Consider the following 27981-nt stretch of genomic DNA (forward strand, 5'->3'; position numbering starts at 1 on the left):
GCTCTATCCCACACACTCCATTCTAAACAACTGTATCGATATATTAACCAGTCAGTGGCTATCAGTTTTTGACTGAAACCAAGAGTGACAATTCTCAGCTGTGTATTTATATGTGATGCACCTGAATAGTTTTGTTGATATTACGTGTCAGACGCAATCAAAGTTCTCAGCGAACGGGTAAGCTATAAAATTTGAATAGTAATAATAACCATTCGGCAACTCCGCCCGCAAAACATAATTCCATTTGTGATTACTCCGCAGCGCACAATAAATCAAGCAATTTTATATTTAATTGATGTGTAAATAAATGATACTACAAACGGACTGTTTTTCGCTTCGATAGCATTTCTTTTTCATTTTCAGGCCTTTTAAAGTATTAATTGTGTTTGGCCATCTATACTTCTTTACGATTAAAACTTGAGCTAGAACTCAGAGTGTGAAAACAGGGCACGGAGCTATAGTTCTAGGGCACCATTCTTTATGATGTGTGTTAATTTTATTACAAATACAACAGGTCCGCAGGTCCATATTCGTATGAACAATAAATCTGAAAACACGCAGGATATCTATTGCATTTGGCTCCGGGATCATCTGCTAACTATAATCTATTAATACGGTTCCTAAGCCAGTAGCAAGTATATATACATAATAGCTAAATGACCTGACCTCGACCTTATTGTAAATGTGTCGTGCAAAATTTAGGAAATGAGCAAGATATTGATGAAAGGATGTCAAATATTCGTACCATAAAGTCAAAAGTCTAAAATATACGAACATTATCGTTAGCACGTTAGCGTGTGGCGGCACGGTGCAAAGGTGGTACATGTTTCCCAATTTGACATTGGATGTACGTTGCCGTGAGCGCCACTAGTGCTTCCTCTGTTTAATTCGACGTTTCTTGTTGTATAATTACCCTACACACGTTAAAACGAAGGGAAATAAGCTCACGGGTGTCAGCGCAGAAATATGTATTACAACTTGATGCCCGCTAAAAGTTTATTCGATTGAATCCGTTATATTGTAAGAAATTGTAAAAACCTTAAGAAATGCAGCGAGCTGCAATCAGCAAATTTCCTCTGTCTGCATGTATTAAAATGTTATTGTATTTTGGTTAGTATTTTTCGTATGATCCAAGCTCAAAAGTCCCAGTTAATAACAACATTTTTAGCCACGTTATGAATAAAGCTCTTAGTTACAGCAAAAACTATATGCATCTGCGCTAGCAAGTCTACCTTAAACGTGACCAAATCAGTATTAACAATTGTGGACGTTTTTTTCTAGCTCTGTTATCTATTGTCATCCCTTGTTGCTCTTGCTGCGGCTGATGGGCAATGGCCGAGATGTCGGGCCGAATCCTATGTCCTCTCATATCTCCAATTCAAAAGGTGATGCTTTATGAAGCCAAAGACAAAATGTACTTAATCGGTTCAAATAATGCGCTTACTTCATTTCGGGTGTTGCATTTTGATCGTTCAGACACCGAACTGCTGGTTATTGATGACCCCGTACGATACACAAATGATGACATACACAAATTTGTCAAGCGGATCAACCCGGACGGAGCGTGCGAAAAGCTCTCGTGCTACGGCGTGGTGGGACTGGTCCGATTTCTCGAAGGGTAAGTTCATTAATGGGTTGCGGTGAATCTTACAATTATTTTTTGCTTTTTCTGTTCGACAAATTATAACATGTATTTGCTTATTAATATTATAGCACACGATTGTATTGTAGAGCCAAGTTTGCTATTGGTAAAACAGTTATAATATCTGACTTACACGGCTCGAAAAATATCTGCAGTGAAGTCAGCTTGTCGCAAGTTAGCAGAAAGGGGCATACGTTAACGTGGTGCTTCGCAGTATGCTAAGTAATCTGACATGCCTTTCTAGTTACAGCTATAAGTTATGTAGTAATAGAAAAATTCTGCATTTCTTACGAGTCTTCCATCTGCTGCCAGGGGCTATGTGTCGTAAGCATACCTGTTTGTATTGGAACATGTCGCTAGAATATTTCCAGTATAAATGGTAATCATCTTATTCATGTATAAAAGTGGTAGCAAGAAAATCATCATCAAATATTTTTCTGCTTTTATTTTTTGTGCTTTCTTCTATCGTTGCAGGTACTATATGATATTGATATCACGACGCAAGCAGGTTGCTGCAATTGGACAGCACGCTATTTATAAGATCGAAGAGACAGTGATGAAATATATTCCATCGAAGCCACCGCAACATCCCGATGAGCCACGTTATGTCAAGATGTTCACAACTGTTGACCTCCGCTCAAATTTTTACTTTAGTTACAGCTACGATCTAACTCACACGCTTCAGTTTCATCTAGCGCCTCTTTGTCCAGAAGTCGAGGATCTGCCGGTATGGGACGTCTTGGCAGCCGCAGATGAGCCGCGCTCCGTGATTAGCGATCTACCTCGGCCGCGTTTTGGCTCTCAGAATGGAAAACAAGCTCATATAGAATATCCCCAGTCGGGACATGGTAGAGTTCTTGCCGGACGGTTGCAACCCAATGAAAAGTTCGTGTGGAATTCATATCTGCTCGAGCCCCTCAAACAGGCCGGAGCTGAGCGCGACTGGCTGTTGCTAATCACGCACGGATTTGTTGGTCAGGCAAACATAGCATTCTACGGCAGACCATTGTACCTAACGTTAATTGCGCGACGATCCCGGGAGTATGCTGGCCCAAGGTACCTCAAACGTGGAGCGAATTTTGAAGGATTCGTTGCCAATGAGGTCGAAACGGAGCAGATATTACATGACAGTTCCATTTCATCGTTTGAGCATGGCCTGTTCTCTAGTTATGTTCAGATGCGGGGCTCTGTACCTGCACATTGGTCCCAGGAATTTATTAAATATGTGCCTAAGCCCCAGATTAACATTGATATCTTTGATCCGTATTATGCCGTTGCTGGAATGCACTTTACTCAAGTGTTTCAGCGTTACGGGTCTCCCGTGATGATTTTAAATCTGGTGAAGAAAAAAGAAAAGAAGAAGCATGAATCGTTACTGCGTGACGAAATGCAATTGGCAACCGACTATTTGAGTCAGTTTTTGCCCCAAGACAATCAGCTTGAACATATCCCCTTTGACATGGCCCGGCAAAACAAGAAAAAGGATGGTAACGTCATGACCAAGCTGGCTGTGATTGCGCAGTACACGCTGAAACGAAACGGGATATTTCTCACGGCAAATTGCAATCCACGGAAAGATCTTAAGGCAATTGGCGGGGTGACGACAAAAGACGGCCGACGACTTCAGACGGGTGTAACCCGTGTGAACTGTGTAGATTGTCTTGACAGAACGAATACAGCACAGTTTGCGCTTGGGCGTTGCGCACTCGGCTACCAACTGTACGCGCTGAGAGTGATCCCCGAACCAAAGGTTGACTTTGATACAGACTGTGCCAGTAAACTAGAGGAATTGTATGAAAATCACGGCGATATCATTGCGCTACAGTACGGTGGATCACAACTGGTGCATCGCGTAAAGACCTACCGCAAAATCTCCAAGATAACAACACAGTCGCGAGACATTTACATGACATTATCTCGATACTACAACAACAATTTTTCCGATCGCGAGAAACAGGATGCAATGGACGTGTTCCTCGGCATCTATCGCTGCGAAGATGGAGCCAAGAACCTGTGGGATCTCGGAAGTGATTATTACTTGCATAATTCCGTGCCAGCTGGTCGAGTGCCCTGTCATCGACCGCCGTATTCAATGTGGTGCGACGAAGAAGTTCTACTCAGCCTACCGTTTGCACTCGAGACCACTCACAAACATCGGGCTGTTACTGATATATGTTTGCTGCCGTCCTACGATGAACGTGTCGACGCCTTCCAAGACCAGTACAGGTCGCACGAGCTCAACGCTCTTGAGGCTGTCTATAGCAGTACGCCCGAAATGACGACCAAGGACCCTAATCCGTTCGCGGTTTCTACCCCCGGTAGACCGCATGAGGACAATATGCCTCAGAATCCAAGTCTGTCTGGGGATAGTACAGCATCGATCTCGAAAAATGAAAAAGAAGATGACGATGAAAAAGATGATGATGATCAGGACACGGACAGCGACGATTTCGATAATTTTATCTTGCAAAGAACTGATACCATACCTGTGGGAAGCCAGGAGCATAGGGATAGGATGACTCAACAACAATTGGCAATCATTCGTCCTGAACCATTCACATTTGAAAAGGTATTCCGCTCTATGAAGGAGACTTACGGGGCTGAAATTAGTCATCCCTCCATCCGGAGCACAACAGTGTATCAACGCTACGCCGATATGGACAGTTTTAATGATAACTTTAGTAGTGGCTTTCTGGACAGTGAGGACAGCATCTACAAAATCAAGGAGCCGTGGGTGAGCACGGAGAGCTTGCGAATATATGAAAACTATATTGGCACAGCGGAGAAATTATTCGGTTCAGACGAAAGAAAGCTTCGATTTTATCAGACTCATGTAAGCATGGCTAAATTCTATTGACGTGGTCAGGAAAAACGGCATATCAACATGATTAAGTGTTGGATAATATACATCATAGTAATAGCGTATGTATATATGATGTGATGTACTTGGGTATCGTTTCGGAATGAACTACGTACGCATAAGAAGGGAATAAAGAAAACTGCTAGAAATATTTTTTAATTTTCTAAGAGAATCATTATTTCCTACATCTAATATCTGCATCGCCGGTGTTCACTCACAAATTAAAACAGAGGACAGACTTGTTTAATTTTTATCAAGTACGCCGAAAGCAACTTCTGGCATGTTACTTATTTTTGGATTACGTTGCTTACACGTAGAGTGCCGCTATATTGAACTTGGTGCTATGCTGATGGGCATGTTTATAAATATTTGATGTTCAGAATGGGCAAATATTCAACTTGAATTGCCTGCTCCTTAGAGAAGTTAAGATAGTCAGTGTAGTCGAGGAAGGCACTGTCCTTTGTAAGTCTTGGTAAATCCAGGGCAAATATATTATTGAGGCTTTGTTAAGTAATATTCAGATGCATATCGATTCTTGGCAAACAGTTCTTTCCTCCAGATTGCGTTACAAATGGCCACTTTGTACAAATTGGAAATTTGGTAATATATTGTTATTGTTTTATTCTGAGATCAAGAAACTACAGCAGCATTGCAAGCACAGTAATTATGAAAAAAAAAAATGTTAATATCTACTGTGCACAATCTGCTTTTTTTGCAAATTGATTTGATAAATAATGACACTTTGTAATAAAATGGCGCCACCTGATTCATTCGAACAAACTATACAAATCTGTTCGGGCACGAGAATGTATACTAAGATTATTCCAAGCAACGGTATATGTATTATAGGGCTATCTAATGCATAATACAGATGGCACTCTTCCTTTCTCCTCTGGTTGCAATGCTGTCAATCCTGTGGAGTAATTTGACTGTCACGCTTTTGTTTGTGGGTACTATCAGGTATTTTCTTCGGGGCCAATATACTGAATTTCATTGTGCCTGCTACAATCCGTTTTTGGAGAATTCGCATTGGCGTGCCTTCAAGATGTTTTTCTACGTTAGCGAAAACAGCTTCCTGCAACATAACATTAAGTCATGTTTATAATTAGACGCAGTATGGTATATGTGGAAGTAGTGGTATAGAACGCAAAAAGGAATTTGGAATTTTATTCTACTTTTTTTCATCTTGGAAATACTTTTATACAGTGCCTTTGCTCATCTTTACCGCTTGGCCCTAATTCAAATTATTCAAATAACTCAGCTCCATCAGCCGTTTCAAACTTATAAATCTGCAAACAATTATCGACAATTATAGCCTAAACAAAGTAATTGTTTATTTTTTTTTCTTTCAGATGACGTAAATAAATCGAACCACATTGTAAACTATTACATCATCTATATCTTTTATTATTTATCTTATTAATTATCTATAATCGTCGTCTTTTTTGGAAAACTTCTTTTCTTCACACACGTGTTACAGACGAGATACGATCAGAATGCTTACTAGAAGTTCATCCTTTGTTTCGGGTGATCCAATAATAGCCACTCGAACCTCGGCTCCGTGTGCTACCCAATTCGATACCTGTTTCGTTTTTGTGCGCATATCGTGCTCTCCAATCTTTACACTCATTTGGATCACTTTCACCTTTAACGATCACATTAAGTACAATTTGGTCAGTGAAACAAGTTAGATCTAACCAAACTCTATTTGCTATCAACAGGGGTAGAATGAACCACACACCCATTAATAAATACTTAGCTTTTTACTGTGCTTCTTTCAAGTAATAGAAAATCCATCCTGAAATGTTCACAACGTTAACAGTTATAATCCAAACTCGACCTGTGATCGTGTTGCCGCGTAAACTTTAAATTATTAATAACGATTTGAGTATATTAAAAGCCCGCCCGCAACCTCTGCTATTTCGACTAATGTTCATTAAAACGCAATGCGACGCTAACTTTTTAGCGTGCTACAGTTATAAATGCGATAGGTTTCGCCAGCCATCGAAATTAATATTTAATATCAGTACTGGACATAAAACTCCAAGCATTTATCTAAAATACTTTATAAAGTGAGGTTATTGTATTGCTGTATTGCCCCCACATCATTGTACAATTATAAACTTAAAACATGAAATATAAAATTCATGCTTGTAGTACATTACAATGACCTCGTGTTACTTTCTGTGGCCATAAGAGACTTTCGTTTTATAAGTATAATGTCCGTATTCTGAAATATATATAATGAAAGATTCTCGTCCAAGTTTTTTTGTCAGTGAATACTTACTGGAGGCTCATTTTTTTTGCTCTGGCTCTGTTTTGGTAGTTTTGTGGTGGCCGCCTTGGGAAGGACAAGCTGGTAAAGAGGCGTCTTTTGAGATATCTGTTGGTCCTCGACACGTATCAGGCTGCCCATCAAAGTGAGACACATTTAATGAGACCAATGGAGTAAGCTAAGGTGTTAATTCTCCAACTTTGTTCGTTTACATATTTAACATCTACTACAAAGGCCTACAAAACGAAAATTCTATAAGAAATATATAGATTAACACACTGAGCAACTTAAGGAAGTATTACCTCATATGTTTTTTCGCTGCGAGAGACTCAGCGTCAGGTTTCAACATTTTTCCCAGTCCTTTGCCATGTTCGTCAATCAAGCGAATGAACTCTGTTTTTTTCTGTTTGGCGGCCTATAAATAAAAATTATTATAGCTATTTAGTGGCATTTGTGTCATCTCTTTGTAACAATACAGTCGCATTAGAATTGTTCCGCAATTGCAATTGGTAGCGAAGATGCACTGAGGCGGGACATAGCAAGGCTGTACAGAAGGTCACTTTCATGTTAAGAGTGCCAAAACATTTTTACGAAAATTCTCACTTGATTTCATTTTGAGTTACAACAGAACCAATAGCGTAAATAACGAGATTTATAATTTTTAACATAGAAGCTAGATAATTACCTCACACTACAAACATTTTTGGAGTTAATTCATCCGGGACTTATACTATAGATAGCCGCTAGCCACAAATGAATAAATCAAATCTATTAATATTGCACAACCCTATGTTTTAATTATATCGGATTGAAAATTCACTATACATCTAATTAAAAAAAACTGCTGACCGACCTCTGAAGAAAGAATTCTTGCGAAGTTACTTGCCGGCACCGGATATATTTGGACAGCATGGGGAAGGTTTATGGCCGCTGCATAACGGATACTTTGTATTAGACGCTGCATTTTAATTGGTATCCCCGTTTTAATGCCACACGTTGTGCACGAAGCATAGAAATCTGCCTGAAATAAAGCCAACACGTTTCGTTAATATGTCTCTGTTTGCCTTAATAGAATGACAAATGGCAAGCTGAAGTACTTCTAAGATGAGGCTCAAGAATATAATATTTTTCAAGCATGCATTTAGAAATATTTATTGTAATAATATATAATAAGATACTTTAATATAATAAAATATTATTTTTCGCCTTCGTTAATGAACTATATTGTTATATATAATGTAACATAATGATTTGGTCTCCTTAAAAACAAAAGTACAACCAGGAAAAAACGATTATTAACCACATTTAGTAGAACACAATGATTTTAACTACATACATACGAATTTATGGATTTTGGTCAACGTAACCGTATTGAACTCTTCAACCGTAAAGAATCATATTTTATCATTTACACCACAGGTCCTAAATTTTTAAGTCTTTAAAAAATTAGGGAAAAATTCAGTTTCAAGTACGTAATTGATTTCCCATTTTTGCCGCATTAATAGACCATTGAATTCATCCAAAAGATTTTTACGATCTATGGCATCCGAGATACTAAACATTTAATGTCTATCTGAGTATCGATGACGTTATAGATAAAGAACAAAAAATTATATTCATGTTGAACACAACTTTTGAGACCTTATGTTCGCTCACCGTTAGCGGTATTTGTAAATAAATCGAACAGCGGTACCACATTGGACGAATGAATGTATTTTTGTTATGTTTACTCGAGCCAAATGCCGAGAATGCGAAACTATATATAGTCTTTGGCTGGATTTAGTATGGCGGATCGAAAGTTCTCAACTGAAACAATTTTATCATGAGAAAAAATAATTGAATAGAAGACGGCGTCGAAACAATATGCCACATACATAGCGAAACCAAATACTTCGCTGTGCTAAATGCAATTCCTAGATAATCTTCTCGTAGTTTAGCGAATGTTTTCGAATCAGCTAAAGCATACTATGCTCTAGACATGCTCGGTCATATACATCCATTGTTCAGGGTCAACTGATGACTCTGATTTGCAAAGATAACTACTTAATAAGTTCAGGTGAATTAATTATTGTGGTAAAAAAACAAGCCATTCGGACAGCTCAGTGGGGCGGCTTGAATGGTTTAACAAGTAAAGGTAACCAGGCATTGTTGCTTGGAGTATAATGACACATACCTACAACACAAATTGTGTGAATGAAAAAGTAAAAAAAAACAAAACAAATAGAGACTCTGCCAATTCTAGAGGAATCACCTAGAAAGCATGCAAAAAAGTACAATGAATGTAACTGAAAATGCAAATATAATAGGTTGTATCATGATATCGAAAAACCATGTGTAAGTCAGATAAGCTGATAAATACCTTAATGGTACCTCCAAAAAAATAATAATATGATTTTGTTTATTATCCGCTTCCTTGTGTTAAAATTCGGCAAGAGTATATATATGTATATATAGTCACTTGAGTAAAACTACAGTTATCTTGTACTACATGGAGGCTGAATTGATCGTTCTATAATTTGTTACAACCGACACACCACTTTCTAACCAAAGCGCTTTTAAGACTAAATTGGGCACACTTTTCTTTAATCGGATTAAAGCTCTACTGTGCCTGCTTCATTGAAAAATGTACAGTTGCTAAAGCAAATTATTTCTTAATAAAGTAAGGTAGTATAAATATTTTTGCCCTGAATACCTCACCATTCTTACTAAGCGGCTCTCGCGAACTAGGCTCACAAGGTTTCGCCCTCCCTTCCGCCGAAGAAGAAGAACAGCGTCACCGTTGTCCCGAGTCTTAATAAAAGAATGTTATTATCCATTCTTAAGCAAGATAAGAAATAGTACCGTTAACAAAAGAACATTACCTGAGTTGACTATTTATAGCGAACAGTGAAATTTTTTAGGTGCGGCAAAGAATGCTCTGGTGTGTGATCTACAACCGTTTTATGATGGGCTGGGTAAATGATCTTGTTTATTCTTTCTTCGATCTTCTCCTACCCTACATCTGTTCGTTACGCCACCTTTTCATGGGAGTCGGGGTTGCAAACAGAAAAAACGGAATAGCCTCCTAGAAGATCCATGGAAGTCTAAACAAGAATGTTGAATTATAGTAGATTTCTTTAATATAGTTAATGATCTATATTTAAAAAGGTAAAAAAGTCTAAAATTATAAAATAAGTGTTAAAAAATATTTATATTATACATGTCTCATGCCCATTTAGTTAGTGTTTATTCCGTTCGAAATACGAATTAACTGAATGTTTGATGCACTTTTGCAAGGATACGTGCTAAGAGTGCACCTTTTTCTATTTGCAGGTCAAACAGTTTTTATAATTAGTCTCATAAATGACATGTAGGGTTTTAGCCTCCAAACTGTATTTACAATGAACCTAATCTATACCCTTTCCTTATTTATAGATAAGCATAGAGTTTAGAAGAATGGGGCACATAATTCACTATAAACAGACTTTCAAATGCAACAAGCATGTGAGGCTTCTAACTAAGCAGGGTCTTTATCGTCATAAGTGATTACTTCTTTAAAATTTATCAACAATAAAGGCGTTCCTCTCAGCGCTGTTCTGCGCTTTAGCATGAATAAATGCGTATTTTAGTGGATGATTTTTGAAAGGCCAGCGACAACGAGATTATCACTGCAAGGTATTTCCCTTAGTTTCTCTGGAGTTTCCCTTAGTTCAACTGGAATACTGGTGATTGAGTAAAATATATTATGTCCTTAAATGGGCCTGCTATTTATGTATATTATCATGGTAATAAAACGTAATCTTCGTTTAGTTGACCACCGCTTGCTTTCCGTGTAAAAAACCATAGCATTTGTCCTTGTTCCGCCTTGCGAAATACGGCTTATAGAACTCGCCAGAGACATGCAATAAAAAGAAATGAAATCAAAATGACCAAATAGATAATTCGCAGACAAAATGGACGCAACACTTGTTAAAAGATCGACTGTGGCTTTCTCTAGTTATATCTGTGTTATATCGCATTATTATCAGTTAAAACGGCGTTTACTAGTAAAAATAATCAAACTTCTCGAACGAACACTGTGCAATCCGAAGTAGCCAATATATTATCATCGGTGAAATGATTAACGTCATTGGTTGGGATTGTCCAAGCAATCCTATGCGAGCAACTTTTCTAGAACGAGTGACTTTCGGGTCCGCCCTATTTAAAGCAGCATCTCTCACACGAGTCATTCCTTCTTAGGAGATGCAGCGCAAATAAGTATTAGTGGTAAGCGGGAGGCACCAAGCTACAACAGTCCCAAGTAAGCTAGACTGACATACATGAGGTTTGGTCTGCCGGCAACTGAGAACCGGGGACACGCTCTAGCCGCCCTCAATGTAACATAAAATAATACAACATATGATTAATAATCATGTGGTCCCTAAGCTCGTAATTTATAGCATGAGTATTCGTAGAAGCAGAGTTTTGGACAGGCATTAACTCGTTCTGCTATTGAACGATCTTTCTAGTTAGTTCGGACCGTGACAATATTCACATCATACGTTTAGTTTTGCGGACGAGCTGTGTTGGTAACGTGCAGCTTGGACTAAACCCCTTTCGAAATTTATTTCTCTTCCGTTGAATACCTACGTTGACGACAATAGCCTGAATGACAGTTAAATTATAGTAAGTAAATGGGAGATCAAATAAGCGGTGGGATGAAGACCAGGGCGCATATATATATGATGAGTATTGCGAGGCTCAATTACTTTTATTAGTCACATTGTTGAATGACTGCGTGCGAGACCGTTGGGACGCACCCGACATAAAGGCGGTCAGCAAACACTTACGAGAAGTTGCCATCAAACCAGCATCGCCAATGCTTATGCAGGCTATACCTTAGAATGCCAGCGGCTTTTGGTTTTTCGGCGGATGGCGCACGTTTTAGAGGCCCAACTCGCTATTTCTTTTTGATTCTCCTTCCCTTTCTTTCAGTCTTTCTCGAGCGCTCTTCCTCCTGTCCGGCTCTAGGTGCGTACTCTTGCCAGTTCCTCCTACTGGTCTTGGTAGCCGAATTTGCCAGTCGGACCCTGGCTTCTAGCGCCTCCAATCGTAGTGGGCGTTGGCCCGCTGCTACACACAGAGGAACTAAGCATTACCTCCGCCACGCAGTACATAACTCGCAAGAACCGCGTGCTGGATGGGTAACCCACAAGCCGCAAGAAGACCAACTACCGTCGGCTAGTCACCACTGATGCAGCACTGATCTTGTTAGGGTCGGTGCCTTCGCCCTTGACGCTGTAGTCTCGGCATCGCTGTTGTCGTTATTGTCGATGTCGTTGGCCTGTTGCCGCTGGCCAACGAGGGCCGCTGGCTCCCTTGGCGCCGCCGCGGACGCTGTTGTTAATGTTGCTAGAAGGACCTGTGCCATTCCACAACGCACCGCCCCAACCGAGTCTTTTCCAGTGGGCTTCCTTGCTGGCTACCAGCTATAACTGTATTAGTAGTTTTAACAACAGTAGTAGTTGTAGAGAAAGTAGAGCTATAGATTGACTTTGCTTACCTCGCCCTCTCAATAGCTGCCCTCACACTGCGCAGCGGGTGGCTCGAGCATAGGGCGAAACTGAATATAGGCGCGGGCGAATCAAAGGACGCTTCAGTCGGTTTCCTGTAGTGGTCCGCCTCGCGACAAGGACAGTTGTCACCGTTCGATTGTACTAGCCTCCCCTTTGCCTTACGCGACAATGCCTTTCGTACCTCAACAGCAGGCCAAATGCCCGAAATGCGGCAAGTCGGTGTACGCCGCCGAGGAGATGCTGGCCGCTGGAAACAAGTTCCATAAGTCTTGTTTTAAGTGCGGCCTTTGCAACAAGAAGTTAGACTCGACTAACTTAGGCGACCATGGTGGTGATATCTTCTGCAAACAGTGCTACGGCCGTAAGTATGGTCCTAAAGGTTATGGCTTCGGCGGCGGTGCTGGCTGTTTGTCTATGGACAAGGGTGAGCATCTTGGCAACAAGGAAACTGCTATGAGCAACAAACCCCTGGACGGAACCTACAACTAGACCACTGATGAACAACACCATACGTATTCTCTCCGATATTCCCATCCACATTTCCTGTTACTGTTGCCAACGTAAACTGAAACAAACTATACATTAGAACGGGCCGAAGCAGACTTCAGAAAAAGAAGATAACCTCGTGTACGAAGTCTGGCGGTCAGAAGAACATTAGTGAGGAGCAGAAGAAAAAGAAGAGCTTATATCGGTCTACGTCATGTACACTGTGAAGTCCGATGTGCTCCATAATTGGGTAGCACCGGTTCGCTCCCTGTGGTAATGCGAACGTAAGGGAAAATCACTAGTGCACGAACGACTTGCTTTTGTTAAAATGCATAGAGAACCGTTAGCCGGCTGCCGTGAAATCATGTTTCTGGAAATAGCGGTTGTCGGATTGCTTTCATCATTTTACTGGTTTGCGGAGTTCGTGCGTGGCGAAGTGTTTGGGCGAATGAACCATTACGAAAGTGCTTTAAACAGAAGTATGATATCCTGGCTATATTATTATTGTTACTGCATAAATATATTTGTACATCATGACGACAACAATAACAATAACGTAATGTTGATATCGTGTGTCTTCCACTAGCGCCTGTGAGGTTCCGTTCTCGGATATAGCCGAAGTCTGGCCTCGCTGATCGAGCTCGCACCGGTCGCATCATAGCAACTGTTCGGCACTGTGGCAACCGAAGGGGAATACGTAAGAGTCGTAGAGACGCTCACGTATTTTACGGTTGTGTAACTTTCGTGAAGAAGCGGCGCAGCATTGCTCGAGTTGTGTTGCCGGTCTGAGGTTGTTCCCGAGTAGGTGAACTAGAACCCCCATACAGGCGTGAAGCATTAGACAATCTTCAAGCTGAGAATAGCCGGGGTTTTCCCCCTTCTATTGTACATTCTGCTTGCTAGTCCAGAAAACAAATCGTTCTCTCCGGATATACTACACACGCGAGAGGAAGAAACGCAATCTTTTTTTGGAAACAGTTACCTGAATAAATGTCGCAACACCCTTTTGTGTTTGTGAGAAAATTTCAAAAAAGCTTGTGCTTAATGTTATCGTTCATATATATATATATAGCACGGACTGGCCAAAGCACCTGTTTATTACAGTACATATCCGTAGTACAGCTTGATTACGGCATACATTAGAGAATCTAGTATAAAAATTGGTTGTTACTTAATAATGACCATACTTAAGCACATTGCTAACCCGGCTTTTGGACGCAAACAGCTTGCAGCCATGACGCATTACGCTGCCCCTATATCTCTAAAAAGTGCCAAATGACTTTGCTAGGTCATATATCACTGTGAGTATCCTTCTAAGTAAATTTCGGATAGATGCCGATTTTGTGAGCTATTTCATAATAGTTCTATATCGGATTCTTATTCTGTCTGAACCCACAGTATGCAGTATTTGTACTGCGCGGGCGAGCTGGCGAGCTGCAGAAGAAGAATCACTTCCTATAGAATATAGGCGGTGCATACGGTTATGAAAAAAAGAGGTGCTGGTTGCCTATAAGGACTCCAAGTGGAGTCTTAGAATGAGGAATAAACAAACGAACGCAAGAGTGACAAATACAAACACGTCCGGCGTTCACATGTTAGCGGCGATTCAACAATTATATATGTATAATTAAACAACAGAAAACAAACACACTTTTTGGTGCTTTCGCTTTGTTGCTGATGCTTTCTATTGAAGTGCGTTATTTGTGATTGAACCCTATAGGTATACCTTTTCTGGCCCCCCATACTGTTGAATCACCTGCGTATGCGAAAAGGGTAACGGGCTATTAACAACAACAACAACAAATATCACAACAACAACAACAACAATAATAATAATGTCAATCGACGCGCCGACAAGGGCGCTCCTTATGTGTTTATTATAGCGAAAGACGGGGTAGCTAGCTGGCCTGACTAATTCGATTAAGGACTTCGGACCAGTGAGCTCTGGGTCGAGCATTACCACAGGCACTGTCATGGCCAACAGCGAACAGGATATCGGCCCGTCTTCTACTCAAAGTTTAGCTGTCCGTAGAAAACACAAGACCCTTTCTGCTGCAAAAAAGGCTCTTAGATGGCGCTTTCTTTTTTCACATTTATAGATAAACTTTGTGGCAGCATTCTCCTCACTTCGGCCATACATCCAGGGATACCTTGTTAGCTAGCCAGCAGCAAGAAGAGCGACAGGACGCCGAGTCAGATAAGCAAGGAGGCATGCCAGCCTAACAACCAGCCCAAGAGTGTGTGTGAAGCTGCACCTAGGAAAGCAAAGGCAGCGGTGGTGGCTGTGGGACCAGGCTACGGCCCCCACCGCCGCAGGTGGCTTGTATCACGTCCCCAGAGGGCGATGCTATACCATCGCTCAGGCCGTCCCGTACATTTTTCCAACGATAGCATCGCCATAACGATGTTGCCTATGCTGCGACATTGCGATTATTAGGGAAAAGTGCGTTAACACAATCCCGTTAGAGCAACACAAGGATATATTTCGGTACTAAATGCGGTAAATAAGTTGGGGCAAAAGTAAGCTTATAGAGAAAAGAGTGTGAGTTCAGAGATGAGAAAAAGTAAACTTTCTACAGGAAAAAACTAGGTTTTTAGTTGACACAGGCTTTGTTTTGACTTTGAACCTGCTTTTTTTTTGACCTGAACAACTATAACCCTACGCCCTACTTGATGCCTGGTACTGTCTTTTCTGGCACGCGAGGGCAAGAGAACCAAAAGGCGTCCCCAGGTGACTACAAGGTTGCCATATATGAGTCACGTTAAATGAATACGAGATCTATTATTCTCCCTGTTTAGAGCATGCGTATATGCGAAACGTTTAAGCTAGGTCCACAAGAGAAAACTTTAACCTCCACAATCTGAATTGTCTATTTTTCCCATAAAAATAAATCGTTTTTTTTTGCACAATACTCTAGTTCCCTTGCCATTTCAAATAGAATGACTTAAAAAGATACTTGACGTGCATCTAGCATAAAATCAGTGGGGCATGTGTACTTGTTTCAACCTTGTCCAGTCTTGCAACTTGCTATAGAACACCTCTCTTATCAGCATATCGAAGGTAGACATGTCTTTTTTTTGCTCATGTATTACGCTCGTTGTTTAGACTTATTCAAAAACTATGTCCTTTATAGTCTTCTAAAAGGCTACGTATCGAAGGATTCTCAATGAGGCATTTACGCGCTAGGTTGCTGGCTTTTCTTTAAATGCCTGTAGAATAGCTTACACAGTTTAAAACGAATATACTTTAGATTCAGTGTCGACCACCCGTAGGCAGGTTGATATGGTTGGCAAAAATTTGGTACATTGAGTCCACTATAACATTTGGCTGACATATTGATCGGTCACAAAAGGATTTTTTCAGAGCTAGCTTCTTTGAGATTAGTTAATTTTTTGTTTCGTGAAGTTAATTTTAGTTTTCGATCTTTACGATTAAATGCCACCCAGTAAGTTACTTGATGGAAGGCGGAGCCTTTGCTAGTATATAAGGTACTATTCTACGGGTTCATAAATGTTTCAGTAATTCGTAAAATTTAGAGGTGAATGAAATTTAATTGTTGCTGCTAGTAAAAATGCATTTTATTTCCATAATAAATGCTTCATACAATAACTTGCATATAAAACTGCCCGTGGTTGCTCCTTTCAATGCGGAATTATTTCATAGTGGTACGATTGCCTACACATCTGTCGTGAGCACATAAGCTGTTGAGTAACACAGTTGGAAGTCGAAAAGCAAAAAAAGCATACGTAAAACAGGGACATGGGAAGCAGAATTCAAATCAGATTAAATCCACTTCACGAGCGGCACTACGCCCACGTTGTTTCTATATATATATAAAAATAAAAGAACAACTTTTTGGACGATTTTGATAATATGTTTTAATAGAACAAAAGGTTCTGGTTCTGATTCCTTTGCATATTCTATATATGTATAAACATAGTGTGGAAGTTATGGACTATTTATTCATATTATAATGAAATTCCCTTTGATATACATGTATATATAGTTAAAATGTTTATTTTAAATGGGATGGAACGACTTGTTTGAACCGATGCACAAGAAGAGCGGATGTAAGCTTTACAGTGGACCAAAAAGGCATTATTGCTCTTTATTGTACTTTAACGAGCTAATTCCAATTCCACCTCTAATGAGTCACACACGCTTTCTTTTTTACGACCTAACTACAGCATTTAGAGTCTTTCAAAGAAAAACATTAAACTTTATCAAAAAAGCTCTTTACACGCTTCCGAAAGGCCATGGAAATTACCGGTTTATCTTGTTAATCAGCCCAATGATAATCAAACTGACACGTCCCCGCTGTTTTTGTGACTGAGCATGAAGTTATCCCAGTTTTAACTGTAGAACTGTAATCGTCCATGCTTGAATGCCTAGTGGCGGTGAATCAAGGCAAACAAGGTGCGGTCGTGACGAAATCGCCGATGATTTTTGTTGACAAAGGCGCGATTTTCTACGTCCTGTTTGGCTGTGTAATGCCAATTCTTTTTTTGCTTTCAGCGCGACCTGCATGATAGCCAATATATAAAGTAATAGCAGCAGCACCCGCAGGGCGGACATGATAGCCGGCACAAACTAGATGAGTGGCGGCGGGCTCACAATGAACTAGCACGGCTAAAACTGCGGTCCTTGCTTTCCATAAATGGTCCGCATATCTGTCTTGGAACGCAAGGTAAACAAAATCTGAGGTCACGTGAACTAAAACGTAATAACAAAGCGCTATATCCAAACAACAGTGATTAGTACTTGCCGTACGCCCACTGTGTGAACACCACCCTAAACTCTAGTCCATCATAAGCTCGCTTGCTAAACGTACAGTAGCAGCGCGCATTGACTGAGTACAGTGAAAAAGGTAGCTAGCTATCTGGCAACTGACTGAACACATTTAGTAAATTTGCTGCCCGAAAGGCGCCGCTTTTCTCTAAACATCTGGACGCTTGTTCTTCGTTCGATGATTGCAAGATAGTCTAATGTTCGAGGCCATCACGAGGAAGTCGTGGGGAAGTTTGAGTTACACCGTCAGCAGCAATGGCAGCGATCATAGCCACAGCAAAACCACTGTCGACGCTAATGCCACCCTCAGAGCGTTGTTGCAGAGGGATGCCCTCCCTTGTCGGTCTCTTTCGGCCAATAAACCCGGTCGCAACTGCTCGACCTGGGCTGCCAGTCATACTGTTTGCAGACCACTGGTTGGCATTATGAGAAAGTTTTCTAGCGACACTAACGTGTTTGGCCCCAGTCGGCGTTGGCGTACTGATACGATTCAATAACATCGGCACAAGCCTGGTAACGACTAAGAAGTGAATAGCAAATGCACTTCTTGTCACTACGGGCACTATCAACGTCCCTCGGATTTGGCTGAATACCCGCAAGTGAGTCATGGTTTGAGTGCTGATTGCGAAGACAACACCAAGACGAGGTGATACCACTAATAGAGCAAAATATAGCAACGGAAAACCTGTCTTCGGCGTTGTAACGGATCGCCTTCACCCGTTAGCTAAAAACACGCTGAATCAGCTCTTCAACCGGGCAATTGTGATTAGAAATTAGACTATACCAATAAAACTTAATAGCCGCTTAAACCTAGGGGTTAAAGGTGGTTTAGTTCAGAGCCTAATTCTGGATCCTATGGGTCAAAAATAGTCAATGACACTTCTAACACGTGTACAAGAAGCATAATAGTTTATCTTGATTTGCATAGAAATCACTGACTCGGGAAAAGTTGCAAGAAAAATCTAGTAGAGTGTCCCATTATTTTTATCATATCGACATTTAATGCTACTCGTGCTAGTAGCATTAAATGTCCATAAGACGCGTGGGTGTATTGTAAATAAATGATCGTAGATGCAGTGCATCTGTAGCTTTAAATAATGTGTTTGCTTATTATGCCACGTCCAGCTCAGTGATGAGGAGACAAGGACGTGATGACGTGTTTCACAAAGAGGACGTTCGGGGTAGAAATTCGAGGCATCAGGGAAATAAACATTCACGTTAAAAATTATGATTATTATTATCGGAGACGATTTAAGAATGCCGTCTACTCGTGGATAAGGATCAGTCGACGAAAATATCGCACAGCATAAGAAAGCACAAATATTTCTGAGATTCTAACAAAATAAAGTCCTTTTTCAACACAAATGTGCGAAAACATAAAGGTCTTACAGCGTAACTGCTCTTGGTATTCCATGTATAGCGTAATGCATTAGAATATCAGTGTCTGCTTGCTTGAGAACTGTACGCATATATTATAGAAATGCCTCATCGATAGGGAGCTGAATTTTAGATCGCGATTACAAAAACGTACATTATATTGATATTGCATAGAGTTAAAGAAAGCTTAGTAGTTAACTGCATTAACTGCTTAGTAGAATGCATACGGACTAATTACGTGGTTTCCTAAAATGTCCCTTTTCGAACTATACAAACAAGAATATTTCTGAATATAAGATAATTGACGATGGTTATAGGAGTAATTATAATACGATAGAATCGATTATTAGGTTTTTAGATCATGTTACGGCTAACTTACGTACTGCGTGTCACACGTACTATTCCTGTTGTTCATCCTTGCACTGACTCAAGAATGCTCTACAGTAGAGCATTTCTTGAGCTTTCTATCAGTCTATTGGTCTATGTAAAATAGCAGATACTTTAATTTTTGCGCGCATAGGAAATGAAGGGAGTGGGCTGCGATTGTAGCAGAGGCCGCTCACCTATCTTTAGGAAGAACTGTAATAAAAAGAAGAAAAGGCCCGTGTAGTAGAAAACATATCGAAAATGCTTGTATATTTTTCATGCTTCATTCTCAATGCATGAAGCATGCACAGTTGAATATAAATGAAGTATGACTAATATGTGTAATAAAGTCTTTGTTTATTATCAACAGACAACATAACAGTTCTCTAAAAACAAATATAATTCTTTAACAACAAGAAACATATATTTTTCTTCCAACATTTGTAGCAGACTTCTATATTTGCAATGTTCTCTTCATAAATTGGATTCAACAATTACAGTGATGAAGCAGAAGTAATGTACAATGAAAGTCCAAAAAGCGTCAATTTTTTTGCCTACTAGGATGTTGTATATCTCCTAGATGCTCTAAAGAATGGCATTGATCATATAATCGCCACGAAAAGCATATACAATCTTCTTTAAGATCGTTAGATAAATAATAATAAAGGCCGCATAACGTTTTCTAAATAGAGCATTCGCCTGTATTTTACCAAAGCAGACAATCTATGCATGTAGACAGCCCTCATTATAGAGCTCGCTAACATCGTGGACCAAATATTATCGAACTTTACAAGGAAAGTTCTGCTCAGTAATTTCGTACTTATGTAGTAGGATTGCTTTAATTGTTTTATGCCTGCCATTGTGAAAAACATAAAGAAAATCTTTTTGAATCAGCACAGTTTCACTATTTTTATCACCAGATGCAATTAATTACTTACAATCACCCAACATCTTTATACATAGTCATATTTAGTTAACTGTTGAAAGCTCATCAGAATAATAATATTTAACACTCAAACGTAATTTCACATGTCACGTTTTTTTCAAACTGTCTGAAATCACAGTCAACAACGATGCACCTTGTGAATCGTGTTACGCTAAATCTTCCAGTTAGCAGGAATGCATAAGATTCCATCTTGCAGTACTGAAAAACAGTTGCTTATTCGTAGATGGCACTCCTGCAACCGTGTTGAGAGTTCATCAGAATGAGCTAAAAGATCTGTCAAGCAAGTTACCTAGAAAATGATAAAATAAAGCGTTCATTAGGCAGGCCATGCTATTTAGAACGCACATATAGTACTTATATAACTGCACTATTTATTACTAGAAGAGGAGAACTACAAGTATACTGGAAGAAGTTGTCAAAGCTATATCTGTACGCAAGTAAGATGACTGGACGATTATTCTGTTGATTCGTTTATCACTGGGTGGTTATTCAGGAGAATAGAATTTTTTACGTTCACTGAGATCCGAAGTTATTATAGTGATAGGAAAAATAATAGTAATAATTATTACAAGCAATCATAAAAATACAATTGCAGACACAGTTTTCTGTTTATTTTCAGAAACATTATCCCACTTACCATCTAACACATTTGGTCAATTATTTGATTCGATCGAACTAAATGAGCGACTGTCATGTGTCAGGCTCACGAGACAATCACAACAAACAGCGATAAATCTTTTATCAGGAGCAAAAAATTAAGCAAAATGGCTAAAATACGAAAACTGTTTTTAACTGAAGGTCATGTTACGAGTTAAGTATAGGGTAAAAATGACTCAAGTAGTCAAAAGGCAGAACTAAAAACAGATGAAAATCGCAACAAGAGTGACAAATAAGACAAAAAAAAACGATCAAAACTCGTTTAAAAGTGCACAAGCCTGTATTTCTAGATAATCCATGACCTTACGGGTTCAATCTGTCCTTTCGCTAGGTTTAAAAAGCTAAATAACTGCCACTCACTGTCCGTACAGCAGTGGTTCGATACCCATCACCTCTATGCCCCAAAAAACCGCCCGCCTCCAGTACGCCTGTTGTTTTGATCAACTGTACATTTTCGTTCGTTAAATTCTTCCACGCACCAATTTGGCTATGCTCCGGAGTTCTGCTATCATAAGCTATTTATAGTACGTGAGTCGCACCAAAATCAGTACGCGAGCGTTGCTGCGGAAATATTGTTTATATACACGAATACGTCGACGGCCTGGAATGCAAACTGTTATGGGTAAAGCATGCAGACAGATATCTATCGCCAAAACATGTATATAAGCAATATTAAATAAGTGAATTATTAAAGTTGAATAATGATTTTCGTACACACCATTCTATGTGACGAAATTGTGTCATCTTTGCTTAGCTCGCGCAGACCAAGTTTCCAGATAAGCTGTCCGCGAAGCTCCTCCTCTTCAAGAATACTCATTGAGTGTCTGTAATAGAAATCGATATGATAAGGAAAACACACAGCTCTTGATATCGATACAACGTCAACTCTCCATAGTCTGCATGATTTAATTTGTCGTCCAAATGAAGTGAACTAAATAAGTGGATCACTAAATTCATCATGTCATATTATCACCTTCAACGTTTTAAATAACAGTTGAAGCAGCTAAGGAATCGATGGCTTTATTTGTCTTCTAAAGACCTTTTTATGATTTATAAAATTTTGCTCCTTAACTTAGATCTTTAAATTGTCAAATCTAAGCTGTACTATATACAATGTAATACACACTAAAATTCCAAACAAACATATAAAAAGGTGCAACTTTGCCTTCATCTTCTTTGCTTCTATAGTCTTTGCCAAAGTGAAGTATGTGACGCTCAACATTTATAACTTTTATAAGGTTTCATTGAAGAGCCAGTCCATGAAACGTGAATTTTTTGTTAATTATGGTTGGTAATACAAGCCGCAACGCTCCCCAACGTGTAGTACAATTTTTTTTATTATGTTGTTACAGTTTATTAAAATCAACTCATCTCCACATGTACCAGTTGTCTTGAAAGTTATGAAACATTATAAAATATGCCATACCGTAGCATAATTTGTTCTGTCCTGGCAAGGTTTTGTTCGAGGAAGTCAACAAATAGCTGGGCCGGACACGAAGATGGGGCGATGAGCTCTCCTTGCGGCGATACCATGAGTGGTCCGGCGTCGCCTTCTACGACGAGGGTGAAGGCTGCCAGGTCTTCTGGCAGGGTTGGGGGATAGCTATTCAACCAGAGCCACCTGAAAGAATGTGCGAAAGTCAATCGATATATAATGAAAGTCCTCTAATTATGACTTACACTTTTTCAATTCTACAGTTCCCGTTTCAGGTGAGTTCTAAGTAAGATGCGAGCATGACCAACAGAGGCAAACCAGCACAACTAAGTAAAACTCTCGAATACAAACTCATTCGTTAAACAAATAAAGCTGGAAGTAACATAACAGGGTTGCGCACAACTCAGGGGGAAATTCTTAGTCGATTTGGAGGTTGATGAATTGAGCTGCAAAAGGGTTGACAGTGTTTAAAAATTGATCATAAAAAACAAGAGAATCTTGAACAACAGCTCACTAATCTTCAAAACTTGTGATTTGACTTTGATTTTAAGATATTGAGAAAAGTTCATTTGTGGGTTGATTTGTATCCTTATTTAGATTTGTTGACAAATACGTTCTTTCTAGCATTATATGAAATAGACATTACCAACAGATTTGACTCAGAAACACCGTACACACCTCTGTAAGCATCTCGTTAACTTGTTAACTTGTACAAGATACATGGAGGCCACCGTTCGATGGCTAAGGCGTTCATGTGACACCTGAATCCCTCGAAGAACTAAAGACAGCTGTTTCTCCGCGTGAGGTACCCATTCGACAAACCTGTTGAATAAGTTCAACCACAGACAAATGGTAGATTTATGTAGTTCCGAAGTAGGATGCAAAGCTTAGATTAGATAGTGGATGACGGCAAAAATCCGACTTTATTGTTTAGCCCCACGTCGTAAAGATAAGCAAATTTATGGCAAAACGTTGACTCCGGCTTGAACGAAATGGTGAATAGTCCTTACTTACTTGAGCTGTTCGTCTAGGCGCTTCAAAAAGTTCAACCAACTCTCTCTCACCTCACCAGCCGACAAAACAATATGGCCTTCAAGCGAAACCCCTGTCCACTGAAAATAAACGCATTGTCATGATCAGCTTACTCTGGCTGGGTTTCGCACGAGATGAGGGCAATAAGTTAAGTCAAATCCATCTCTGCTTTAAATTTTGTTTACTTATTTCTTACAGTTTATTCACTCTATGCAAGAATTGATTCGACTGTATCACCAATATATGGTTTAGGAGTCTCATGCCTGGCCGAAAGAAACTTTTCTGCCCCGAAGGACTGTTGCAACATCGGGATGTTGCTCGCAAAGCTTTAAAAGTGCGAGAAGACCGGCGCGATAATGAGCAACACCCCAGCCACATTCCCATGCCACAGATATCACGCCCAGCTTCGACGTGATTATTGATTCAACGCGTAATATCTGAAAATTTCAAAAATATCCACAATATATGTGTACTAGTATCCAACAAACGTTAATTAAACTATAATGATTTGATCAGATATTCGCTAGGAAAGTAATAAAAAACCCAAAGTTAGAATATTATGGCAGAAGTCATAATCTGAAGTTTGATTTTGATATGCAACCGGCAAACCTGCAGATTCTTACAATTTACATTTATCGTTACATGAGAATAGGGGCAAAATGCAAAAATACATAATATATTAGAAACTGTATAATGTATTAATCGATTGTTGAATTTTTATATTCGCGCATACGTTTTTATTGCTTCATGCCAATATATCTACGCAATTCTTCATGAACAGACAAAGCTCTCCTTGCGGCGATTCTATAAGAAGTCCAGTGTAACCACAGAGTAAAGACGTTTCGTGTATCAGAAGCACAACATTGAGGGTGTCTTATTATGACCTTGAATTAAATATCAAAAATGTTATAGTTTAGTTATTATAGATATGAAACAGTCAGTTTTTTTTAATTTTAAAATTGACTTACCTCGTCAATAATAGGAGCGGCTGTACGAGTTCTTTCCATAGCGACTTCAACATTTTCGTCAAGAAAACTCATTAGGCCTTGATCCCTTGAGGGACCCCGAAAACTCGCAAGATCATCAGGGTGCATCGTCCAATGCAAACTGTCTTCCTCCTTGTATCTGTGAATGTATCATACCGACACGCGATACCCAATCACCACCAAAAACTCATTAATATTACGACTAAAAATAAAATGATTGTAAATCGTTACTTGGCAAGGCCTAATCATATCGATGATTCACTTGAGTTCGATAGTTATATCAGTATGCAAATTTGATTATGGTATTGTTAGTGGTTATAGGATACCAGCAGCACTTGTTACATGATTTACAAAATATATAGATTCATGAAAGCTGTGTAAATGTATAATAAGATTATGCTAAACAAGGTAGCGAAAATCGCCTTTAAAACTATCAATAGCTTACGCTGCGCTGCAACAAGGGAGTGAAGCCTCAAATTGTACGCATTGAAATGTATTTGCTTTTTAGTTTGCGAATAATATCGCTAGTATATTATCAAACAACGCTGTTTACCTTATCAGTGCGTTCTGCCGAACAGGCCGTCACCAAAAACAAATCTAAGCAAGCAAAAATAAGAATTTCAAATGATTACTAGGACTTTCCTGAAGGACAATGACTACAAATCCATGCAGATCCTTTCATACGACATTAGATACTCGATTAGAAAGAAGCAAACGTAGAAAATAATAATACGCACACAATATGTATATATATATGCACAAAATATCATCAATATGCATCATTAATTGGATGAGTACATTTTTTGGCGGTTTTAAGTGTTCGCGAAAAAAATAGTGTCACGACAGTCTACACTCTTTTAGTTTTTCTTCACATTGCTTCTATTAATAGCCAAAGTTAGTTTGCTTACTCTTAGAGGGCCTCTGTACAGCTTACCCAAATTCATCTTCCATGATGACTTTCATTTTTGTTGCGGACACGTTATCAGTGGGAAGTCCTGCTGTCTTTAAAACGTATCTTAACGTCTCTAAAAGCGCTTTGCCTTTGACACATATAAGAAATAAAATCGACATACAAAGGAAGAGGCGAAGGAAAAGTTTGCCAGGATATCGGTTATATAAACATCTGCTCTCATAGCTAGCGCTTAGGAGACTCACCCGTTTAAAAAATCATTAGTAAAAATATGAAACAACAGTTTTACTCATACCATCAGCATGTTTGCAACTCTATTTAGTTTCGATGCAATGAATAAAAACGGGCCAGGTGGCGAAAGAAACTACCTGATAAATAAACAAGAGATGGAAGTTGAAAGTCTGTAGTTTTGCATTTTATTTTGAATTCTAAATTATTATCAGTTAATCGTGTAGTTTTTCTTGACAAGCGTGAATGAGAATACACTACCTTGAGTAATGGGATTTCAGCAAGAAATTATGGATCTGCTCAAGTAAGAGCAGTATGACGCACTATAAATACAATTAAACTCGAGAATTTCAAGGTTACTGCATATTTTCGTGCATTTAATTTATTATTACCTTGGAGATTGATCTTCAGTTTGCTTAGTTCGTCGGATCCGTTCTTCTTCATAAAAAATTCTAGCCGCCTTTTTGTGGGAACCTCATGTTTTGTTAGTGATTCAAGATATGAATTTAATTCCTGGAAAGGAAACACAGGTGACCAAATAAATGATATTTACTTCCATGCGTCGCACTATTATATTTCCGTTCATGGATTGACACACGAGTGTCACTGAAATTATTATTTAGGTGAAGCAAGTATTTAAAAAAAAAACTAAAGCAATGACAAAGAAAACAATAAAAAAACTATTGCAGGGAACGATAAATTGTGACTAAATCTTTCAGGACCTATAGTGAAAGTGATCCAAAGTTTTTGATTCCAAAATAATCAACCATAAATGCCATGTCTTTCTAAATACGTATGTTTCTATAATAATAACAATAAAAAATCCAAAAACACGAAATCAACGTTTATCGTATTGCACTGACCTTAAGGGAATCCTCATTGGTTCTCTGTTGATCAGGAAATTTCATGAACATATCGGGATGAACCTATAAACGTGAATCAAGCAATGTGAGAAAACACGGGTAAATCAACAGGTGATAAAATTTCCAGTCTTTGTTGTGGTTTGCCTCATGGTTAAAAGCATACCTCACCACTACAACGTACGTTTGTGTAGAAATGAATACTCACAACATGCTTGCTTAAGTCGACATGTGAATAAGGGTTTTGGATAGAAACTAACGCGCCTCTGGATATACTTAATATGCATGACAGCATACACGCTTGGCATATATAATATCAAAGGGTTGTGCTTCATGAGTAATCGAACGTTTGAGTCTTTAATGTGACCAAATAGCAACCTTTTGTAAAAATGATACCTTCAGATAGAATGGTCGTAGTACAGCGGACACCTCGGCCCACTTCATGAGCCGGCGAGAGGATCCGTGCAAATAACGAATGGCTCCAATTAGAGAACATCCAGAAGCAGAAAACATTTCGGCAGACGAAAAAAGATTCTTTAAAGATTGTCGCAGGTCAGCTGGCAAAATGACAAAAAAAAAATTGTTCATGAGCAATCTTAAAACATCCTAGACTTCAGAAAATGCATAGCTAAGTAGAGCGAAATTAAGAAAAAGCAAAAAGATTCAACTTGAATATAAGACTTCAGTATGAGAATAAGCTCCTTACGGAAAATATGTGCTAGCATAACTATAAACGGCCTTAAAACAAATCATTTTTGTTGAAATGACCCTTTTTCATGCTGTAATTATGCGATTGATACTTTAGAGGAAAATAATTACCTGTGTTGAAAGATAAACGAATACACCTATATCGAGAAATGATTTGTTGTTAATGACAAAACACTATACTTATTGTAGCGTTTATTATATATCAGTATATATTATATATCTAATCATAACAATCTACGTATCTAGAGTTTTCTATTATCTGTCTGTTTCTGACCAGGATTACGTGTATCACATCGTTACATGTACTACGCGACGATTTATTCATCCCCTTTGGTCGTTTTAATCACAACAATCAACCCTTCACGACAAGTTATTCACGGATAACTCCACTTCACAATATCATTTCTAAAGAAATCGTTATAAATGTCGTCAGATAATTTGTCACCTTTAATTAATTGACGTAGAAACGCATTCTTCGCAACGCTACCTATGCCTTAAAAAATAACATTTACTTTACATCTTACGCCAAATTGGCTTCAAGGAAAATTATTGGTAACGACGTTAATTAGGGTGTTCAGTTTTTATGTCATGTGTATATCTTTGTTTTTACCTGCGAAATAGACAATTATCATTAGGATCCGCGCACACACAGATAACAAGGGACACCCTCCTTGCGAACATCCCCGAATCAACTGGCGCCGTCTTGTTTTCTGTACAACATTTAATTTCCTTTGTTCTTCAAATTCGAATGTTTACAGTTTCACGATTCGCCTCTATATGGGCTCGCTCATTGGTAGCAGACGCTTCAACGTGTTGAAAATATGCTTTGACTGCGAGGCGAAAAATATAACGACAGATGTGCTCCTGTCGTAAGTAAAAATATTTACGAT

General features: G+C 39.1%; 3 protein-coding genes and 1 pseudogene across 10 annotated transcripts in view; 3 read left to right on the forward strand and 1 right to left on the reverse strand.

Moving 5' to 3' along the window:
- FIG4 (polyphosphoinositide phosphatase FIG4) lies at positions 1 to 5891 on the forward strand. Of its 4 annotated transcripts, XM_086974994.1 has the most exons (4): positions 1 to 177; positions 1282 to 1618; positions 2117 to 4475; positions 5855 to 5891. In XM_086974994.1, exons 2-4 carry the CDS (start codon positions 1332 to 1334, stop codon positions 5861 to 5863), a joined length of 2655 nt encoding a protein of 884 aa, XP_086831120.1. In that variant the 5' UTR covers positions 1 to 177; positions 1282 to 1331; the 3' UTR covers positions 5864 to 5891. The 4 variants fall into 4 exon arrangements, with proteins under 4 accessions (XP_086831120.1, XP_022669165.1, XP_022669166.1 ...); XM_022813430.2 differs by lacking the exon at positions 5855 to 5891 and having other exon boundaries at positions 10 to 177; positions 2117 to 4661; XM_022813431.2 differs by lacking the exon at positions 5855 to 5891 and having other exon boundaries at positions 18 to 177; positions 1477 to 1618; positions 2117 to 4661.
- On the reverse strand, positions 5099 to 27875 carry LOC111253673 (T-cell activation inhibitor, mitochondrial-like). 5 transcript variants are annotated; one of them, XM_022813433.2, is made up of 17 exons: positions 27702 to 27867; positions 27203 to 27228; positions 26780 to 26940; positions 26387 to 26449; positions 25916 to 26036; positions 25320 to 25425; positions 24368 to 24524; positions 23663 to 23836; positions 23382 to 23479; positions 23046 to 23189; positions 22359 to 22553; positions 21651 to 21756; positions 7631 to 7798; positions 7080 to 7192; positions 6790 to 6910; positions 6007 to 6147; positions 5251 to 5577 (listed from the first exon to the last, which is right to left on the reverse strand). In XM_022813433.2, the coding sequence occupies exons 1-17, from the start codon at positions 27770 to 27772 to the stop codon at positions 5410 to 5412; spliced, it is 2133 nt and encodes a 710-aa protein (XP_022669168.1). In that variant the 5' UTR covers positions 27773 to 27867; the 3' UTR covers positions 5251 to 5409. The 5 variants fall into 5 exon arrangements, with proteins under 5 accessions (XP_022669169.1, XP_086831121.1, XP_022669168.1 ...); XM_022813434.2 differs by lacking the exon at positions 27203 to 27228 and having other exon boundaries at positions 5099 to 5577; positions 27702 to 27864; XM_086974995.1 differs by lacking the exons at positions 27203 to 27228; positions 27702 to 27867 and adding an exon at positions 27537 to 27677 and having other exon boundaries at positions 5099 to 5577.
- On the forward strand, positions 12367 to 13363 carry LOC111253674 (muscle LIM protein 1 pseudogene; annotated as a pseudogene).
- Positions 27872 to 27981, forward strand: part of LOC111254476 (ATP-binding cassette sub-family C member 10) — a 28701-nt gene continuing 28591 nt past the window's right edge. Inside the window, exon 1 of the mRNA XM_086974988.1 lies at positions 27872 to 27960. The gene's annotated coding sequence lies outside the window, so the exon portion shown is untranslated. The remainder of the gene's footprint in view (positions 27961 to 27981) is intronic.

The sequence above is a fragment of the Varroa destructor genome, unplaced genomic scaffold, assembly GCF_002443255.2.
Source record: "Varroa destructor unplaced genomic scaffold, Vdes_3.0 BEIS01000007.1, whole genome shotgun sequence".
NCBI lineage: Eukaryota > Metazoa > Arthropoda > Arachnida > Mesostigmata > Varroidae > Varroa > Varroa destructor.